General features: G+C 42.2%; 2 protein-coding genes across 4 annotated transcripts; one reads left to right on the top strand and one right to left on the bottom strand.

Annotated features, from left to right (window-relative positions):
* Window positions 1-928: 928 nt before the first annotated feature.
* Window positions 929-3730, top strand: ficd (FIC domain protein adenylyltransferase). Its single transcript, XM_010772708.1, has 2 exons — window positions 929-1561; window positions 2195-3730. Exons 1-2 carry the CDS (start codon window positions 1291-1293, stop codon window positions 3274-3276), a joined length of 1353 nt encoding a protein of 450 aa, XP_010771010.1. The 5' UTR covers window positions 929-1290; the 3' UTR covers window positions 3277-3730.
* A 65-nt stretch (window positions 3731-3795) lies between these two features.
* sart3 (spliceosome associated factor 3, U4/U6 recycling protein) lies at window positions 3796-19752 on the bottom strand. 3 transcript variants are annotated; one of them, XM_010772706.1, is made up of 19 exons: window positions 19540-19752; window positions 18016-18142; window positions 17826-17930; window positions 17549-17733; window positions 16906-17011; window positions 13787-13911; window positions 13530-13685; window positions 8886-9024; window positions 8662-8769; window positions 8492-8569; window positions 8348-8406; window positions 7962-8071; window positions 7727-7839; window positions 7558-7634; window positions 7299-7470; window positions 6555-6985; window positions 6229-6381; window positions 5898-6079; window positions 3796-5816 (listed from the first exon to the last, which is right to left on the bottom strand). In XM_010772706.1, the coding sequence occupies exons 1-19, from the start codon at window positions 19750-19752 to the stop codon at window positions 5636-5638; spliced, it is 2820 nt and encodes a 939-aa protein (XP_010771008.1). In that variant the 3' UTR covers window positions 3796-5635. The 3 variants fall into 3 exon arrangements, with proteins under 3 accessions (XP_010771008.1, XP_010771009.1, XP_010771007.1); XM_010772707.1 differs by having other exon boundaries at window positions 6555-6982; XM_010772705.1 differs by lacking the exons at window positions 3796-5816; window positions 5898-6079; window positions 6229-6381; ... (7 more) ...; window positions 8662-8769; window positions 8886-9024 and adding exons at window positions 10161-12102; window positions 12331-12500.
* Window positions 19753-21092: the final 1340 nt, after the last annotated feature.

The following is a 21092-nucleotide window of genomic DNA, read 5'->3' as shown; positions in this document are numbered from 1 at the left end:
CTTTCTATAGAAAAAAAAGCTTAATTCTAATTAAATAATCATATAAAAGGAGAAAAAAATACTTATTATATCTGTTGGGGAATATTTTCCAAGGCCCATAACTTTGACCCAGTTTATCAATTCTGTCCTGACTGAGCACAGGCACCTGTAACCTTGGGTGCTGTGCTCTCAGTGTTTTGTCTCCCTGTTCCTGCCTGTTGGCGTCAGCTGATGGAAGTGTTATGGTTTTATCTTGTTATGCACAATGTTGATTCTTCTCTCAGAACCAGCTAAATACATGGGTCTGGGGTAGAGATCTTCAGAATGTGTTTGGCAACTCGTGGCACAGCGGATGTCTTGTGAATTCTCCGGCCGAAGTTCCAAATAAACCATTAGTGTTCCTGCTCAACTCGTGTCTCTCTGAGTCCTGTCTCCGTTGCTTCAGAAGTTTCCATCACAATAAGCTTACATATTGAAAAATATATATATTGATAGAAAATAGAAAACAAAATATGTTTTAGTGAGTTACTTGGTCAAATGACAAGGAAACTATTGAGGAAAGAAACACACTTCAAAAAATAAATCTGAATGTTCAACAAGTCAACTCGTTAGGTGTAGGCCTATATATTACTAATTAATAATTGTATACAAACAGAAATAAATACGGTAGGCGAATTAACATAAAAAACGTTTAAATAGAAGTTTCATAATTGAATTGCAAACGTGAAACACAATAAATATCTATCTTGACTATTCCTGTTTTACCTTTTCAAAAGGAGGAATGTTTTTGCATGCTTTTAATTTGCTGCTCTTGCACACTGCGTGGCCGGAAAAAAATGTAACCAATCAGAATCTGTTACGAACCGTTTGGTGTGCTGCGTTTTCAGCCAATCAGCACCGTCCTTCAATAAACTTCTGGCCAATGATATTGCGGGATGTTAACATGTTCGGAGCGAACCAGGAAGTCGATGATGTGTATTATTGGTATTTTGTGAACACAACGTACAAACTGTACTGACGCTGACAATAGGTTAATGGCCGTTTATTCGTGAATAAAGTCGTTGTTTTTAGTTTCAGCTTCGAGTTAAATAGTAGCGACAGAGAGCTAAGTTAACTTAACTAACGATACCTTACTTTCAAGCTTTAAAAGTTTGGTAACAGTTTGGTATATCCTCTGTAGTGTCGGTAGTTTCCAGCTGTCATGGGGACCGCTTTTACCTCCTGTCAGTCTGTTTTCTGCTCTCCTAGCCGGGGTTGATCTTCATGGGGAACCGTATCACTGGAGGATGGAAGGTTTAACCGGGGACCATCATGGCTGCTGTGACGGTGTGTCGTTACACCGGCGGGCGGCTCCTTGGAGGATGGTGCCCGCTGCTGTGTGTGCTCCTCGGGTCTCTGGTGGTGGTCCTGATGCCCCTGGTGCGGAAGGAGGATCAGTGCTGTTCCGCGCTGAGGGGCCTCTCTCTGCTCCGCTGCCGGATGGGGGGCGGCTCTCAGCGGCCTGCAGCGGTGCAGACCACCAGCCTCACGGTCCCCTTCACGGCCCTGGACGTGCTGCCACTCAGGTCCAAGCCGAGCAATGGTACGAACAAGAACAGGTGTATTTATTAACTTAATGTATATCTGTGGTGTAAAGTAACTACGTACATTTACTTAAGTACTGTACTTTTGTAAGTACAACGTTGAGGTACTTTACTTGAGTATTTCCATGTTATGATACTTTGTACTTCTACTCCTCTACATTTCAGCGGTAAATATTTTACTTTTACTCCAATACATTTATGTAGTACCTTTTAGTTACTTTGCAGATATAGATTAATGATAAACAATAGAATCAACGCTTAAAAAAGACTGTATAGATACACCTGGATTCAATTCCCAATTATTTGAAATTAGCTCCACCTTTACCAGCTTGATACATATATCAATAATTATAACCTACACATATAATATATATATGATTCTGAAAGGGGCCAATCTGCATAATGAGTACTTTTACTTTTGGTACTTGGTGAGTTTACTTTGGTGCTAATACTTTTGTACTTTTACTTTAGTAACATTTTTTAAAACGGGAGTATTCCTACTTTCTGTTACTTATATTTTTATTAAGTACAGGATCTGAGTACTTCTTCCACCTCTGATGAATAGACTGTATTATTATCTCCAACTGTTTCACATTTGCTGGAGTTGACCGTCTGTAATGTTGTGTTTGCAGAAATGAAGCTTGAGGCCAAGGCGGCGCTGCAGCTGGCTCTGGAGATGAGAAAACTTGGGAAGCGCGAGAAGGCTCATAAACTGCTGGTGCATGCACTCGGCATGAATCCAGACTTTGTGGATGCCCTGACGGAGCTGGGGACCATCCTGGAAGAGGAGAAGGACGTGGTCCAGGCAGACCATCTCTACACCAAGGCCTTGGCCATCTCCCCGTGTAATGAGAGAGCTTTAGTGAGCCGGGACCGGACTTCTCCCCTGGTGGAAGAGATCGACCAGCGTTACTTTGGCATCATTGACAGTAAAGTGCGCCGGCTTATGTCCATTCCTAAAGGCAACTCTGCCCTCCGCAGGGTGATGGAGGAGACCTACTACCACCACATTTACCACACGGTGGCCATTGAAGGCAGCACGCTCACTCTGTCTGAGATCCGTCACATCCTCGAGACGCGTTACGCCGTCGCTGGGAAGAGCTTACAGGAGCAGAACGAGGCCATCGGGGTGGACGCAGCCATGAAGTACATCAACACCTCGCTGCTGTCCAGAGCAGGAACCATGGACGTCAGTGACATCCTGGGGATCCACCGCCGGGTGCTGGGCTACGTGGACCCTGTGGAGGGAGGGAGGCTGCGCACCAACCAGGTATTTGTGGGCCATCACATCCCCCCCCACCCTCGGGACCTGCAGAGACACATGCAGGAGCTGGTTCAGTGGCTCAACTCCGAGGACGCCCTGCAGATGCACCCTGTGGAGTACGCAGCTCTCGCCCACTACAAACTGGTCTATGTGCACCCATTTGTCGACGGTAACGGACGCACGTCACGACTGCTCATGAACCTCGTGCTCATGCAAGCGCGATACCCACCAGTCACTATCCGCAAAGAACAAAGGGCAGAGTATTACGCAGCTCTAGACACAGCTAATGAGGGAGATGTACGACCCTTCATTCGCTTTATAGCCAAATGTACAGAGATGACATTGGACACATTGTTGATTTCTACAACGGAGCATGCTGTGGGGCTGCCGGGGGCCAGCGAGGACCAGGCCTGTCCCGACTGCCAACAGACCATTCCCATTCACAACTAGATACACAGGGAAGGGGAGTCTAAAAGCTCTTTAATTACAACCCTACCATGTGTTCAATTGCCTTATGGCCATATTCTACCTTATCCTCTATAATCAAGTTTAGGTTTTAAGGTAATGAATTCCTCCACAGGGTGTTGAATTGAAAATGTGCTGTTACGGTTTGTTTTGTCATTGAAAATAAACCTTTTCCCCACTTTTTGCTAGTAACCATATTCCCTTAGTGTTAATGAATTTCAGAGATCTTTAAAATACAATCTACATTTGACCAGACGAAAGAAACGTTTTCTTATCATGACATCTGACTTGGTATGCTTTAAGAGCAAATGTGTAGAGTGGGTGTGAACATTTGTTATTGATCTATCTCTCGGATAGGAAATATGAAGTGTCATAACACTGTAAGCACTTGTGTTTCTGATTTATTTATTTTAAAATAAACGTGTTCTATTCACTTGTATCATGTCTTTAGGTTATGAATTGTTTTAGACTGAACAAAGCTGTGGCTGTCACACTGGCATCAAAGATGATTGACATGACTTTATTAAAAACCAGTTTTAAAACATGATTATTTTCCTTTTTTAAACAGGACCCAAAAACACAAGGGGTAAAATGGTAATTAAATACTTTGAACACAGAAACACCATCTATTCTTAGCCTTTATAGCAACTTCCAAACATTTACTACATAAATTATACAAAACACAGATGAACCTTTTAGTATTAGACAGAAAATAGGTGACGAGACGTATTTCTATTTTTTAGATTAGGCCACTGTGGTGAGAGCAATACATATAGCTTGTATTCCATTTGTTTTGAAAATGTATTTATACTTTATAAACAAACTGGTTAACCTTTTTTTAAATGATCATACAGAACATTATGAAAACAAACTTGAGTAATGGTCGGCTCATAACCTCAGAAGACAGAAGAGGAAAAACTGCATAGGTTCTCCTTTCATTTTGAAGGAGCCGCAGACCTGAAGTGTGATGAAGACTTCAATGATTACAAAGTAAACCACGTCACATTAATAAAACTGAACTTAGGTTTTAGTTGCACATATACTTTCTAGCATGTATGGTCATCTCCTAACACCCAAAATGAATGAATGTTTCTTAAATTATAAACCATTTCAGGTAACATATTTTTTATTAAATAGTCGATTAATTATTTTGTCAGCTTGAAAAAAATATAAAATGGCCATCAGTTATCTAGAGCCTAAGATGAAGTCATATTCCTGTCAATAGTCGAACGTCAAGATACAGTTTATTTACCTAAATGTAAGAAAAATAACAATTTGAACAGCTGAGATACTGAAAATAAACTACAAATCTACATTTTACTTGAAACAATCCATTTTTAAAATACAATATATGTAGATCCACTCATCTTTGCAAATAAAGACTGCAGCCATCGAAAGAGCCACGTAGAAATGTTTCTTATCTATCGCTCACATGCGAGTGTCGCAAGGTGAGGGTATTATGGGTAGTTTCCAACACAATATAGGTGATTTGATGATGGAGGTTTTCACCCTGAACAGACAGGTGATATTAACAGTGATGTATAAAAGCAGAGAACGTGTACTTAGAGCAGTCCAGTCAATGGTTTGACGTGATGACAGGGAAGTTTATTCTAATATGCCCTCAGGCTGATTTAAAGCCAAATAACTAGTATTGTAATGACCCTGTAAACTCTATAGCATCATAATACTGATGGTTAATAGCAGATGGTAACTCACAGATGGTATTATGAAAATAAGCTGTACTATAGTCATACAAAGTAATTGCTAGCCTTGTTAACTTTGTCTTCAGAGAAAAAGAAGTTTCCTGAAAACATCTGGAGAATATCTTTTCATTATTGTAGTACATCCATCTTCTGTACACACACCACACACACACCACACACACACACACACACACACTCACACCCACACACACCACAGCTGAACTTTTGCATCTCACTTTTTTAAAACAACATTAACTAGTTTATCTGTTACGACTATTTAAAAAAGATACTCCGCTGTTTGCTTCTCTTATTTTGTTTCACAATTCACAACAAAAGAAGACACTTTGCAACACGAGGCGTATCATTTTAGATACAATATATTTACACACAAATATTATACACTTTCTTTTTATAAAATACCCAGCCATCTAGCTTCAAACAAGCAAAAATGAAAACAATCTGTCACACTGGTGAAGTCTTTCCGACGGAGGGCAGGAGGTTGGCCACCTGACAGGACTGAGGTTAAAGGGAAGCCAGCTAACCAAATACAGAAAACTCTCAAAGACGTATTTGTAAGGACACAAGATGGCTTTCGGTCCGAAGGCAGTCATATTTCTCTCCTCCTCCTCTTCCTCTTCCTCTCACTTGCTGAGAAGCATCCTGGCAAAGTCTGAGTTTGACAAAGGTTTCGTCTCTCCGGCTGCGCTGCTTTCTCCCGACGCCTCCGCATCTACGGTTCCGTTCTTTACTTTGCTCACAGGCTCACTCTGCCGGTGCAGGGATCGAGGGATCAACGACAGCTGCGTGCGCCCTCTGCCTCTCCTTTGGAAACATACAAAACCTAGTTAGTACAGGTACGGATAATATAGAGGCAAGACTTTCAGAAAATATCCGTTCGCTTACCCTCCAAAGACCTGCCGAGGCATTAAGTCCGTTCTGTCGAAACCGGGTTTATCCATCATATTTCTCCGCGGGGGGTTACTTATCGCAACACAGATTTTGTTTTCCCCGATGTCCATGCCGTCCATTTTCAGAACGGCCTGAGACGCCTGGGTGTCGTCGGCAAACTCAACATACGCCAGACCCTGCAGAGACACACAGCGAGAGACTGTTAATACACCGACAGCAGCTGCCTCTGCCCCATGACTCTGTTCAGCATCGTGTGGTCAGAGGGGCTAATCATTAGCTAAACCAGGAGGACTATATTAAAGGTCAGGACACTGTTCTGTCTCACCTTGGGTTTTCCAGAGCGATACGTGACCAGGCGAAGGTCTTTGACGGTGCCGTGACTTTTGCAGATTTCCTCCAGTTGCTCTTTAGTGCACGAGAACGGCAGCCCGGAGATGAAGAGTTTTTGCCTCTCCATGGTCGTGTTGTATTTAAAGATCTACGGGGACATTATTGTGGTTACTTGTACGGCTCATTATAAGGGTTTCTACAGGGTTTACTGATACCACAGAAATACATTTAAGATATATATTTTTCTTCAGAAGTTTAGACTTTCAAGACCTGCAGAAAAAAACCAGACATGTCTACATTTTGAAACATGTTCACATTTACCTTAAAGTCGGGATTCTCTTTTTTGTCCACACAGGGAGACACAAACATGGGCCTGCCCTCCACTTCCCGTCGGTCCAGCTTCAGGGCTTCAGCGACAGACACTGCGGATTCAAACTGCACATAGCCGTAGCCTTTGAAGGTGCCTTTGGTGGCGAAGACGGGGCGAACCTGTGCGATGGGACCGCAGCTCTCAAACTGCGCCCGGAGCTTGGCTTCTGGCTCCTCCAGGGTGTACGCCAGGTTGCTGATGAAGACACTGCAGTCATCGTTACGCAGCTCTGGCTTCTCATCGTTCTGACTCTGGGCGGCGGACCCCTGCTGGGCTCTTTTGTTGCCGGGCTTATAGCCGGGTGGGGGGTTCCTCCCCGCCTCAGTCTCCATGTTCTCCTCTGTGGCGCCGTCCCTAGTTCCTCTACGTCTTTTAGGAGCTAGTTCCGTCACAAAGGGAAAGAACAATTAATAATAAACCAAGAGTTCCTTTATATTCCTAAACATTGAATTGAAGTGTTTTTTTCAAAGATGATCCCATCCCAATTCCCTCACAGAACACGGCTCGACAAAGATCAGGGTAATTACACTGAATTTCTTTTAAATGTGAACTAGCATGATTTCTCTCCCGCTTGAACAAAATACATAAATATTTCACACATTTCAAGTCACTACACTATGATTATTTTTAAGCATAGTTTACGATAAAACACAACGTTTTCAAGATCATTTGATTTACTTTATAAGATTATTTACCCGAGTCATTGTTCCAATCGTTATGGTGATCATCCTGCGTTGCTTTCCTCTTCAACACAGCTCCTGGTCCCTTCTGACCCTTCTTCTGACCCTTCTTGTCTGCTTTGTTCTTCTGCCGCTGATCCCCTCGGTCCTCCTCTTGGCGGGCGTGGTTAGCTTCCTTCACAGCAGCCTAACAGGAGTGCAGAACAAGGTTACATTAGCTAAACGGCAGCTCAACATTTCACCTGGTATGTGCAGAGCTGATAGGTGCTCTTACCTTCGCTCGTTGCTCATTGACTCGGTTCAGCCGGGTCTCGGTCTTCAGCACCGCCACGTCCCAGTCCTCCAGAGAACCTGTAGATGAGGTCGCGAAACACAGACATGCTGTAATCTATGAGAAACGTCTTGGTTTTAATGTTGAGTTGGATTTTTATATCTGGACTCACCTTCCACCCTCTCGAATGTGAGCAGGACTTCACAGACGTGCTCAGGGTAATCTGAGGTGCATTGAACTGCTCTGTGGAGAGCCTTCCGACAGTGAGCGTTGTCTCCATAAGACCTAAGGATAAAGAAGGGAAGAAATGAATAAAAAATAACATAAGGGACACCAAATACAAGTTGTGGCTCAAAACGCATCAGCACTTCATTTCCTGTTTGTCATGTTTGACTTGTTTTACATACCTTTCAAGGTTATAGTACTCCAGCCACATGTTGGCATATTTTGCATTCCCTTTTGACAAGATGCTGTCCCACAGCTCTCTGGCCTTTTGGATGTTTTTGCAGTGGAGGGCCTGGTGAGGAGAAGAAAACATTAAGAGGTGTTCATTTGTGCAGATAGTTTCCATATTACACGTGACGGTGAGGTTGTATATCTCAAAATACACAAACATGACCTTGTGTGAATAATACTGTGGCGTTTTTAAAAAGTAAGTTGCTGTTTAAAATCTGATTTTATGGTAAATTAAGCACATCATAGTAGCTTTAGACACTTGAGCTATTACCGGGATTAAAAATTAGACAGGCTCATTGTAACTATAGTAAATGGTTGTCATAGTAACACTTCTTACCTCGATCCTTGCCCAGATCTGCATTATGATACAAGAAGCATCTCCACTTTCACCAAATCCTACAGGGAAACAAGACAATGAATGATTTGAAAGGCAAAACTAAAACACCAGAAGTAAACCTCAGTCCGGCGGAAATCCACGTACTTTCTTCAACATCTTGCTTCATGTATTCCAGAGACCGGGCGAAAGACCCTCGCAGCTCCTCCAACTCTTTACTTGATTCTGCAAAAATCACAAGTAACACCGTTAGCAAGGAAACAAGAAGGAAAGTCAATAGTTTCCAAGAACAAAGACACATTCAGTACCGCTCTCACCTTTGCTGAAATCAACACGTCTCCTCAGGTAGTCGAGGAATGCCTGCCAAATTTCCACATAATCCGTCGCTTGAATAAAACCTGCAATCAGCGCCTTTTCAAAAACATCTGTGTGGAAGATAAAGACATGGGCAGCAGGTTCAGCGTTACAGGAACAAAGCTCTGGGATTTTGGTCACATATGAAACACAGCAGCATGAAAACAGCGAGGCAGAAAGTGTTTACCTGAGACGGTGGCGTGGTCAGCGTCATACCGCTCCAGAGCCAGGAGGTAGCTCTTCCACAGACCCATCGTCCACGGGCAGTTCCTCACCGCTCGCTCATGTGAGGAGAGAACCAGGTCTTTAAACTTCAGCTGACGGTCCTGAGGGAACAAATAACTAAATGGTTAAAATAATCGAATACAAGCTAGAGATTTTATTTTAAAGATTTAAAGAGTTGACTTTATTCGTAACCACATTTCTTCCCAGAATTAATGAGTATATCTTCACAACTAAAAGTATGAATAATCTTGTTATCAAAGCAGTTGGCGTTTTCACACCACAGTACTTTTCCCACTTTAGTTCCGAAATGTAGCGTTCAAACCAAAAAATTCCGGAACTAAAATTAGTTCATGAGAACCTTTCCACCTCCCTTTCCGTCCCTGCTAGAGAGCAGGGACTTTCGTGGGAGAAAAGGGTTCCTATTTCTGATTGGCTGGGCGGAATGCAAACCACGCCCCGTAAAACTCCGAAAAAGTTTTGTGAAGCCTCCATTTTATTATCCTCGTATTAGCATTAGCCCAGCGCACAAACGCAGAGAGACTAATTTATGGCAACACAAAAGAAAACATGGGAGCGGTGGAGATGAGGAGGTGTCGGCGTTCTGGCGATTTACTCAGAAGGCTCCATTAGAAGCTGCTGGGAGTCCCAGCAGCTTCTAATGGAGCACAGAAAGGAGCTGAGGATTATTGTTATTGATTAATGCATCTTAGGGTCAAAAACACTAAACTCACAACTTAAAATGAAAGCGTTTAATTTAATAAAAGAGCACTGAGGACGTTTTTTTAATTTTTATTTTTAAACACCTTGAATTTCAGGGGGACGTCCCCCCTCCAAGACAATGGTAGGAGAAACACTGAAGATGTTGCAGTTTCAGAGTAAATTCAGACTGAACCTAGTAATAAAAAAATAAAAACTCCACCTAAGAAAACCACATTATTTATAGGGAAAACCATCCTTGAATAATGGAAGAGTAGCCCAGATACTTTAGGGATCAGACTCAGGATAGGTGCTAATTAAAGTGAAACTTTACATTTCTTAGAGAGGTTTAGCACAGGTAGGTCCAGGCCTACTCACCAAACGGTGCCATTTGACCTTTCTCAGGTACCAGACTGTAAAACTAAATTGTATTAATATATCACTATAGGTATTCATTCTATCCAAATACAACTGTTTTTGAAAATGCACCCAGACCTCTATACCATTTCCCCCATTCAACAAAAAAAACATACACAGGAAATGAAGTTTGACTCCAACTGGAGCAGATGTATTTATACACAATATACAGAATATACAAAAAAAACAACATTCTAAAATAAAGTGGCAAAGAAAAAAAATCTAATCACTTTTTTTGTAAAAAAACAACACACTGCAAAAACTTTATGCATCCTGAATGTTAGAATAGTTGGTCGTGCCACTCCTGGTAACAGTTTCTTTTTGAAGTCAAGCACAGAGGGACCTGGCACTTAATGCAGAACACAGGTGTCTTCACCCTGAAGATGCCAGAATCATGGCACTTCCTGCAGTACTTCCTCGATTGGGTCCCATCCTCCCCATAATACATGGGCATGCATTTGAGTGGTGGGGGGGATGGTGGTGCTGCAGAGCCTTCAGCAAACTCCAACATTTCTGCAGCAAGCTGCTCCCTGAAAGACTTCTGGGTGTGTGGCTTGATGCTGCTGGGGTAATTCCTCATCTTGTACAGCTCCTTGTGGAGGACGAAGCTGTTCATCAATGAAATGTCCATAAAACGGTAAAAAAAAGCCTTGTACCATTTCATGTTTTTGTTGTGAACGTTGTAGTGCGCAATCAAAGCGTCGGACACATCCCTGACGCCCATGTTTTGATTGTGGTCCACTACAGCGTCAGGAATGCAAACAGTCTTAGCCTGCGACACACCAGCCTCTTTCACTTTCCGCCTGACAGTCTGTCCACTGAAGGCTTCGTGCACTGTGGAGCACATGGACACTTCACATCTGTCCATCCACTTCACGAACAGGACTTTGCCTTTCCTTATCCACCGCAAATCTCCCCTTTCAGCCTTTTTCGGTAGGTCATTCGACTCATTCTGTGGAAAACCAATTTGATTTGTTCTAATGGTCCCACAACAGCCAATGTTTTGTGTGGACAAATCCTCAAAGAGGGCAGGGCTGGTGTAAAAGTTTTCCACAAAGAGTGCGTAGCCCCCACCGAGCAGAGGCAATGGCAGGAGGTCCATCACGGAGGAGTAGCCGAGTCCCTGGCCTGTGGTGAGCTTACTCTTCCCCGTTTGCACAATGAAATTCCAGGTGTATGCCGTTGAGGAATCCAACAGCACACACAGTTTGTACCCCCACCTTCTGGGCTTGTAGTGTTTCGTGCTGAGGCGGGCCTTGGATGCCACCATCCTCTCATCTATAGAAATGTTTTGATAGGGCTGGAAATGTGTTTTGCATGCAGTGATGATGTCGGTGTACAGGGGCTTGATCTTGAAAAGTCTGTCGTACTCTTCTGTGTTCTTTTTGCGCTCGTTTTCCTCGTCTTCTTCAGGGTTGCTCATGTGCAGCGACCACAAGATGGCTTCAAAGCGTTCCCGTGACATTTTGTCAGCTGGGAATGGGAAGTCATATGGACTTTTCTTCGACCAGTAGTCTGATCTGTGGGGAACGTGGACGAGGCCTGTGAAAATGACAATGGTCAAGAAAATATAAAAATCCCTCTCAGTCAGCACTTTCCAAACATACTTATTTCCAGCCTGGAATCTCTTCAGGGCGTTTGCATTTGTGTTTTCAATGAGAGTATGAACCACGGAAGCACTAAAAAAAAGTCTGAAAAGGGAAAAGGGAGGCCACGCTGAGGTGGTGTCAAATGTTGGGCCTGGGACCCTGGCTGGCATGAACCTCAGTGGCTCTGGTCTTTGGTCTTTCTCCTCTCCGTTGTGCCACCCGAGTTCTTCCTCAGTCATTCCAGGAGAGGAAGACTCACCTAGGCCACGCGTCCTGGGTTTTGCTGATTTACATGATGCTTTGGTTTTTCTTTTGTTCTGCGTCACTTTGGGTGATTTGGAAACAGATGAGGAAGGTGATGGCTGAGGAGGGGGAGCAGAAGCCCGTCGAGTGGAGTGGCGTAGCCGGGGCTGAGGGGTACGTGTTGATGGCCGTATCTTACTGGAAGCAGCCATTTTAGGCACATAATCTTCATCACTGTGAAAAAAAAACAAATTGATTAATCCACTGGCTTATACTTTTGAAAATTCAGACAGACAGTTAACACTATATGGATGTTGAGGTAAATAAGCCCTGTAAGGGGAAACCAACACACCATCCAGGTTGAGTGTGTGAATTTACTAAATTCATTGCAGAATAATAAGGATAGATGAATAATATTACACCAAATAAATAAGTAATCAATAAAAAAGAGAGATTACATACCTTTCCGTTGATGAAAGTTCATAATCTGAGTCACTACTGTCCGGGTCCATCCCTGGCTGCTGGAGGTCCTCATCATCCGACGCAGAGTCAACAGGTAAAACACCTTCCCCGCTATCAGCAGCCAGAATGGTCAGTACCTTCTCCGCGGTATAACCCTTTTTCCTTAATTCCTAAATGCAAAGAAATCACTGTTCTTGTAATCTGCTGTGCGTTCCGCTGCGTTATGAGGAGCGAGCTGTAGTCAGACCTTATACTTTAAGCGGGGACCTATCTCTGGAACCCATTGGTCAAATTCGGTGATTGACACCTCGTTGTAACCGTTAGAGCCAATAGAATCGAGGGGCAGTTCATAAATCCATGTAAACATTTCCATTTGTCAGTTAAAATTCACAAACACAGCATGCTACAAAGCAGACGCCCCAGCCTGCTCAACATTATACCCCGTCTCAGTAATCATTTCAAAGTGACGCAGAGACATTGGATTAACCTTCAGCAACGTTTTTATGCCCTTGAACACAGCTTTTGATCACAAAACAGCAAAGGTAAGACACATTATGGTTAGACAGTTATGGCTCTGTAAAGTGAAGTTGTTTGTTGCTCTTTCCTGGCTGCTAGTTCAGTGAGTTTTACAGGGATGAGACTTATACCAATGGACTCTGTGGAATCTAAGCCTTCATATGACATGTCATTTGTGCAGATAGCACGAAGTAGAAAAATCGCTATCACCACTTATGTGCGCATGCACCGTTAGCACGTTTTCGTTAACTGCTGATTTAGACGCTTGGTGTTGGAATTTAATTTCCGTTTAGGCAATAATGGTTATTATCGGCTGTTAGCTGAGTTTCTTCCCGTTAAGTGGGTATGCCACATTAATAGGTTGTTAAATGTTAACAAGTCCTGGGATTGTGTATCTTGCATAGATGCTGCGTCTGACCCCGGTACCGGGTGCAATCGGGCTCAAGAGGTTAAGAAAGATGATTCAAATTATTATCAGCCTGATGTTTCACTGGGTTTTGTCCAATTATAGTGTTTAAAGGAGAAAAGACATAACAAAAATGACCCATGAATCTAGTCCAAGAAGAGCTGTTAGAGAAATCACTGTGTAGTTCATTAAGAGTAGGCCTGGGAGGTAATGCTATATGAACAAGTCCAAACTCTACACAGTAAGCAATACAGTTGGACTGGGAACCAATACTCACCAGATAGGTTGTGTATTTGGTCCACATGTCCGGTACCAGGCAGTTCTCAGCCAGGGCCCGCTCATAGATGATCTGGATCCGTGCCGGGTCGCCCTCCTTTAGTTCAAAGTCGAGGAAGGCCTGATACTCCGCCATCTTAGGAGGTTCTGCTAATATCTGGGAAAAGACAACAGACGTTAGGCATTGCATCACAATATTCAAACCCTTAAAAAGGAGGAGAAGTGTAAGGGTCAAAATGTTCAATTCAAGTCAGTTACCAGTGCTTCTTCCAAGGGTTTGCACTTGGCCAACTGCTGCAAAGCCTTTCTGTACTGAATCATGACCGTCTCAGCCACCTCCTGTTCAGACCACTCCTCGTACTCGGCAAAGGTGGCTTCCATGTCTGCAAAGCAACAATTTTTGCCAACATTTATAGACACTTTTTAACATTAACAACAATGATACATACACTACATACAGAATTAGCTGATTGTAAAAGGGTGACATTGAGACGTGTAACCTTTAGTGTGCAGCGGGAACGTGTCAATTTGCAATTGCTTACATAAGACCACATAACGGCAGGGAGAAATATGAGATGTTCAGACAAGAAAGGGTTTAATATATTACAGGAAATGCATCTGGGGCCGTATTCACAAAGCATTTTATCTTACCGCTAGGAGTGCTCCTAACTCGCGCTAAAACATTTTACATAGGAGTTTTTTCTTAAAAGTTATTCACAAAGCCGCTGAGACCTACTCATACTAAGGATAAATCACTAAGAGTGAACTAAGAGTGACGCGCCGTTGCTATGGATTACGTCGATTCTCGTGCATGAGTTTAGAAGCGGTCAGTACGGTGATTGGTTGTTCAGAGTAGGCGGTCTCGGTGAAACTCATCCGCAACATCCCACAAAAACGAGGACACTAAATCACCGAAAAACAAGGAAATAGCCTAGGCTAGAAATGTATTCCTATCAAATAGTTATGGACAGTGCAGTTAGCAGAATACACGCATGATGACAAGTTTGTGCAGACCACGATAATGACGTTGTATATGCACGTTAAAGAGAGAGAGCAAACAATAAAAATACGTAAATTGCATTAAATCAAGGAGGCAATTAAAAGCACCCCGCAAACTATTATCCAATGAGCATATTTCCAGCACTTAAACACTTTCAATAACAGCCCATACCGCCGTTCAAGTCCCCCTATCATGATGAATGAAAACAATCTGCGTGTTGATGGAATGTACTTTCTTTCTATTGACGAACACGTCCTCATCTTTTGATGGCGCAATTATTTTTATGTGCGTCCCGTCAATAGCACCGACCACACCGGGCATACCTGCATTGCCATGAAGTTGGCTTTGATCCTGTGTAGTTGTTGATTGTCCAAAGGAAACCGGATAAACTGTTGGATGATATGTGGTCTAGAGAGCGCGTTGATGGTTTGGTTTATGGCACGGCTGACTGATGGTTGCGATATTCCTAAATCGTCGGCATTGCAAAGTTGCATTTTCCCTGTTGCTAAATATCGTAGTGTTGCCAAACATTTTATTTCCGGACTAATCGGGTTATTCCTGTTAGTCGGGGATGTTATTGCATCCCGCACTAATTCCACAACAAGTTTGATACCCTCACGATTTAGCCTATATCTCTTGATCAATTCACAGTCTTCCATTGTCTCCAAAACATTTCGTCTCTCAGCCATTTTCAGATTCTTTGTGAATAGGTCTTACTGAGTTAGGAGTCCTCTCGAGGACTTTTAAGCTCTCCCAGACTTAGGTGCTACTTTTAGGCCTAAAATACTTTGTGAATTGCTCTTAGTGAATAAAATTAGGAGTCCCAAATTTAAGACTGACACGCCCATTATGCTTAGGAGTTTCTCCTAAATTCGCCAGTTAGGAGCTACTTTTAGCCCTAAGATCCTTTGTGAATACGGCCCCCGGTGTATATCAGTATGTAGTGTCTCTACTTTAAAGAGTCCTCTCCTGCTGATGTTCAGGGGCCGTATTCACAAAGCATTTTATCTTACCGCTAGGAGTGCTCCTAACTCGCGCTAAAACATTTTACGTAGGAGTTTTTTCTTAAAAGTTATTCACAAAGCCGCTGAGACCTACTCATACTAAGCATAAATCACTAAGAGTGAACTAAGAGTGACGCGCCGTTGCTATGGATTACGTCGATTCTCGTGCATGAGTTTAGAAGCGGTCAGTACGGTGATTGGTTGTTCAGAGTAGGCGGTCTCGGTGAAACTCATCCGCAACATCCCACAAACGAGCCCACTAAAACAAGGAAATAGCCTAGGCTAGAAATGTATTCCTATCAAATAGTTATGGACAGTGCAGTTAGCAGAATACACGCATGATGACAAGTTTGTGCAGACCACGATAATGACGTTGTATATGCACGTTAAAGAGAGAGAGCAAACAATAAAAATACGTAAATTGCATTAAATCGAGGAGGCAATTAAAAGCACCCTGCAAACTATTATCCAATGAGCATATTTCCAGCACTTAAACACTTTCAATAACAGCCCATACCACCGTTCAAGTCCCCCTATCATGATGAATGAAAACAATCTGCGTGTTGATGGAATGTACTCTTTCTTTCTATTGACGAACACGTCCTCATCTTTTGATGGCGCAATTATTTTTATGTGCGTCCCGTCAATAGCACCGACCACACCGGGCATACCTGCATTGCCGTGAAGTTGGCTTTGATCCTGTTGTAGTTGTTGATTGTCCAAAGGAAACCGGCGTTGATGGTTTGGTTTATGGCACGGCTGACTGATGGTTGCGATATTCCTAAATCGTCGGCATTGCAAAGTTGCATTTTCCCTGTTGCTAAATATCGTAGTGTTGCCAAACATTTTATTTCCGGACTAATCGGGTTATTCCTGTTAGTTGGGGATGTTATTGCATCCTGCACTAATTCCACAACAAGTTTGATACCCTCACGATTTAGCCTATATCTCTTGATCAATTCACAGTCTTCCATTGTCTCCAAAGCATTTCGTCTCTCAGCCATTTTCAGATTCTTTGTGAATAGGTCTTACTGAGTTAGGAGTCCTCTCGAGGACTTTTAAGCTCTCCCAGACTTAGGTGCTACTTTTAGCCCTAAAATCCTTTGTGAATACGGCCCCTGATGTCTATTCGGCTGGTACAGTAAATAAAAAACAATACTAGACCATCTGGTATCTTTGCCCACTCCTGAAACTAACTGACTCAACTAAGCATGCTTTTTCATAATGCGTACAGCATTTCAAAAAGACACATCACCACCGTGCCAGCCATAAATCATCATGCAACGGAATTTTGTCATTTCCACTCACTCAGCTCTTTGACAACCCTTACAACAGAAATCCAGCTTTTTGGACAAAACAGGCTTCATGCTTACCCATTAAAGGGACGGCCAGCTGGCGGCGAAACAGTGTGTGGATTCGCTCGAGCTGAACATTCAGACGCCCTTGCTCCTCGCAGCTGGGAACCCTGCCAGGGGGAGGCTGGAGGAAAAAAGGCAGAGAAGATGGCGTCACAATTTAGGAAGTTATTTAGTCTAAACTGTATCAATTAAATTATTCGTATTTACTCTGAGTTAAGTGAAGGATTATAATTCAACAGTATGCTTCAACACAATAATAAACTGACCGATACGGATTGATAATGAAATACAGGGCGTTAAATCAAATCTGACGGATACTACACTAAAATGAGAGCGCTGTTGTTAAAAGACAGAGCGTTTCTATGTGAATTCACAGAAATGGGTGAAAACCCTTCCCCATCAATATGCATAATACAAATGTTGAGCATCTTGAGCAAGGCTTAACGAGTATGATGCTTGATACAGACTGTAACAATGTGCCCATGAATATAAGCTAGTAAAGTCTATTTCAATAGCAACCCATATTTACCAACAGTCCAGTTTGTGCCAGAGTGTAAATAAAATGTACATGATTGAAATTAAAACTCTAGCATGTGTATGTGTTCAAAAAGCAATCAAGGATATAGAATAAGACCATCTTAGTGGTGGAAACACAAACCTGTACTGTTGACAGGATGACATTCTCAAACTCTCGGTATGCCTCCCACACCGCCTGTCCCTTCGTCATGTGAAGCCCCACCGCCATCACAGCTCTCTCAAAGATGGATCTCACCTTCTCCATCCCACCTGGCAAGCCCATGCCACCAATTGAATACTGAGCAAATTCGAGCCAGATATCTGGACCTGGGTATAATAAATACATGGGATTAAACATAAGATCATGAAATAACTGACTGTCAAATCAAAGGCTGTTACCAATGGTGGGGGTCACTCACAGATATAGTCTGTCACTGCTTTCTCAAAGAGTTCATATACTTTCTCCCGGTTTGGCTCTTCCTCAGTCAGACGGATCTCATCCTTGAGCCACTCCAGCCAAATCTCTGCAGGTTTTAAGGAAATTTAGTTTCAGTTGCAAATAATGATTAGAGCGGCTGACAATTAATACTCCATGAGACATGCACCGACCTTCAGTGAGTGGGAAGAGCTCACTCATCTTCTGCCTTGCTTTTCGCAGACGGGGAAGTTCCCCCTCCTGCTTCAGTAGCTTGATGAGATCCACGTGGCAGTTGTAGTCGAAAGCGTTGATAGACAACTGAAGAATCAAACAAAGAATAAATAAGTTAAGACCTTGAATAATTAAACATATCATAATTTACTTGTGCTTCTTTGTGATATAGCACCACAGCCAGAGAACATTCATATCTTAATTATGGATTAAATGATGGCATTTGTGTTAGCAATCTCAAATATTTCACACAGAAAATGTATACTTTACCATACTGATTTTGCTAGTCTATTATTTATAACTGGCTAACACTAATGCATGTAATAAATTCTAACATGATTTTAGAATTAAAATGTCATCATCATTAAGGCTGTATTTGCCATTATCCCCAGCACTATCAGGTGCAGTATAGCACTATTCAATTCAGCCCCAAAATTAACATGAAGTTGACTCCTAAATACAATTATTACAAAAACAATATATATTATTGTTAGGAAATATCACTCGTCACCAGCTTGAGCTTCAATATCCGGATACATGTATTTATTATCCTTGCAAGAAGAAGAGCATTTGGTACAACTAGTGTCCTTGACATGCTTATATATAGAGAGGGAGTTACACAGTCACAAGATGGAAGAATACCGGTTCAAAGCAGTATACAATGTTTAGTTTGGATTAGCTAAAACCCACGTCAGAAATGATCATGCTTGTCATATGTCTATCTCCATAGAGGCTGAATCAGCATGTTAATCGTTGTAACATAGCTATCATATACCTAAAACAGTCCTGATGCTCTTCTAGGTAATCATACATCCGGTTACGTACACAGCTACGTAGGGCCTTTGTTATCATGTGCTACTCTGATATTAGAAGAGAACATTCAGTATTTTCCCAACAATAATAAAAACCTAATGGATGGGGATCTGTAGAATTACATTAACGCAGTAAAACAAATTTAAGCTGCATGTACATCATTAACATGCATAATGCTGCAGTAACTTTATAAACCTGCTCTCTGCTGATAAAGTGGAAGAACAGGACATACAAAGTTTACTGTATCCTTGCAACATACACAATTATGAATTCTGTAAAAAGTTGCTATCGGTACATCAGATTATTTCTCTACGCGTCTCTCCAAGTAAAGTTATAGTTGATATGTACTTTGTTTGTGCCACTACTTTAGGATGTGCACTTCCTGAAAACTGTAAAGCCCCACTGAAATAAGACGTTAAAAAAGGCGCGTATAACACGTGACCATTAGCATCACAGATTAGCAGGTAAGCTAACTAATCACGACAGCTATTTGAATGACGACGTATCATAAATAACATTGAATTGTTTTGGATAACAGACACAGTTTACTTTCTATTAAGCCAAAGCAGGACAGGGCAGCTCATAGTTTTAAATCTGCTTGTGAGTTGACTGTGTTTACCATTCATTCGCATTAGCTCCTCTGTCCCTGAACGCATCTTGTTGTTAATTACCTGCTCCTCCAAGCGTTGGATCTCGGCTTCATTTTCTTTCTCATCATCCGAAGAATCGTCCTCTTCCTCGTCTGAATTTTCTCCTCGCATGCGGTTTTCCTCGTCTGATTCCATCTCTCTCTCCTCCATTCCTTCTTCTTCCTCCTCCATATCGTGCAACTGCGTTTGCTCTGCGCTGCTCGACGCTGCCATGTTGGAAAGTAGTCTCTGCATGGAAACAGAAAAGTATCGCGAGAGTTGGAGCTTGAACCAAAACCCCAGGAAGTGAGCCCGAGTGAAAGGCGAAGTCCCTCCCCTTCCGGTGTCGGAAAAATTATGTATTGAAGTCAATGGCAAGAGAAAGATTATCTTTCGATCCCGTTTGAATTGTGCCACGAATTACACATATGGTGTTTGTCAATTTAAAAGATAATTTTTTCAAGTCAAANTTTTTAAATGTGTCGTAAAACTGTGAAGTAACACATTTTTTGTGTGAAACCGCTCAATGAACAACATTTCTGGTCTCGCACAACAACACACGTCACCAAGATGGCCGTCACTACTGTCTTGCCAAAAAAGGGATTGTCTACCCTCACTATCACCACAATGAAACACGTCCAGAAGAATGTCATGCAAAGCTGCCTGCCTTCCTTTGATTCTCCCTGAACGGCCTGATATTTTTAATGTTCAATGTCAATTATTTGTGCAGATAGCATGAAGTAGAAAAGATCGCCGATGCTAATGTAGCGTTAGCGTTAGCATTTCTCCACCGGGGGCATCCGGGCTTAAAATTATAGAATGATCACACCGGTGTAACAGTACTCTTCAAAGGGTTCACGAAATATGACTACTACTCTTACTGTTTAACATTTTGGGTTACTTAATGTTACTTCATCTTAAGGCTAATACAAATAATAAGGCTAAGGCTGTAATGCTAACTAACGTGCTTGCTACTAGCTAGGTAGCTAACTTGATCCAGCCACTCCTGGTCCTTTCATCAGACGGGAAGCGAAAGAACGAGCAAGACCCATTGCTGGTATGATAACAATCTGGTACTAAGCACACATGCATTTTAAGTTATCTTATCTTAGCTATCTCTTATATTTTGTCAAGGAAAACAATTATGACATCAGTTAGAGCTCTCAAGTCTCACGCATTAGACACACGCATTTCACTCATTCACACGCTCACACGCCACACCTTGTATTTCTCACGCAGAGATTTCTTTCCAGGGTACTGCCCACCAAGTTGCGCCGCAATTTTGTAAACAAACTAGGCTTGTTTGAGACGCGTGCACTCCACTAGCACCCATTATTGCACACTAAATGTAAATATTATCCCACATTTAAATTGTGTTAGCTGTAATTCAGCCTTTCAATAGGAGTTTTATTCATCAGATAGTTTAGATATGTTTTCTTCACGGTCAACTCTTATATATTTTCACTCTTTTGGTTCGTTTTGTATGCTATTTTTAGATGTTTATGATTGTTTATTATTCTAATATTTTTCATTTCTAATGATGTGCAATATTTGTTGAACATGCTTCGGCAACAAAAATATTTCCCAAATCGGGA

This window comes from Notothenia coriiceps, unplaced genomic scaffold (genome assembly GCF_000735185.1).
Source record: "Notothenia coriiceps isolate Sejong01 unplaced genomic scaffold, NC01 NC01_scaffold00011599, whole genome shotgun sequence".
Lineage (NCBI taxonomy): Eukaryota > Metazoa > Chordata > Actinopteri > Perciformes > Nototheniidae > Notothenia > Notothenia coriiceps.
The sequence above is the reverse complement of the archived record's forward strand: the minus strand, read 5'-3'. Positions and strand labels throughout refer to the sequence as shown.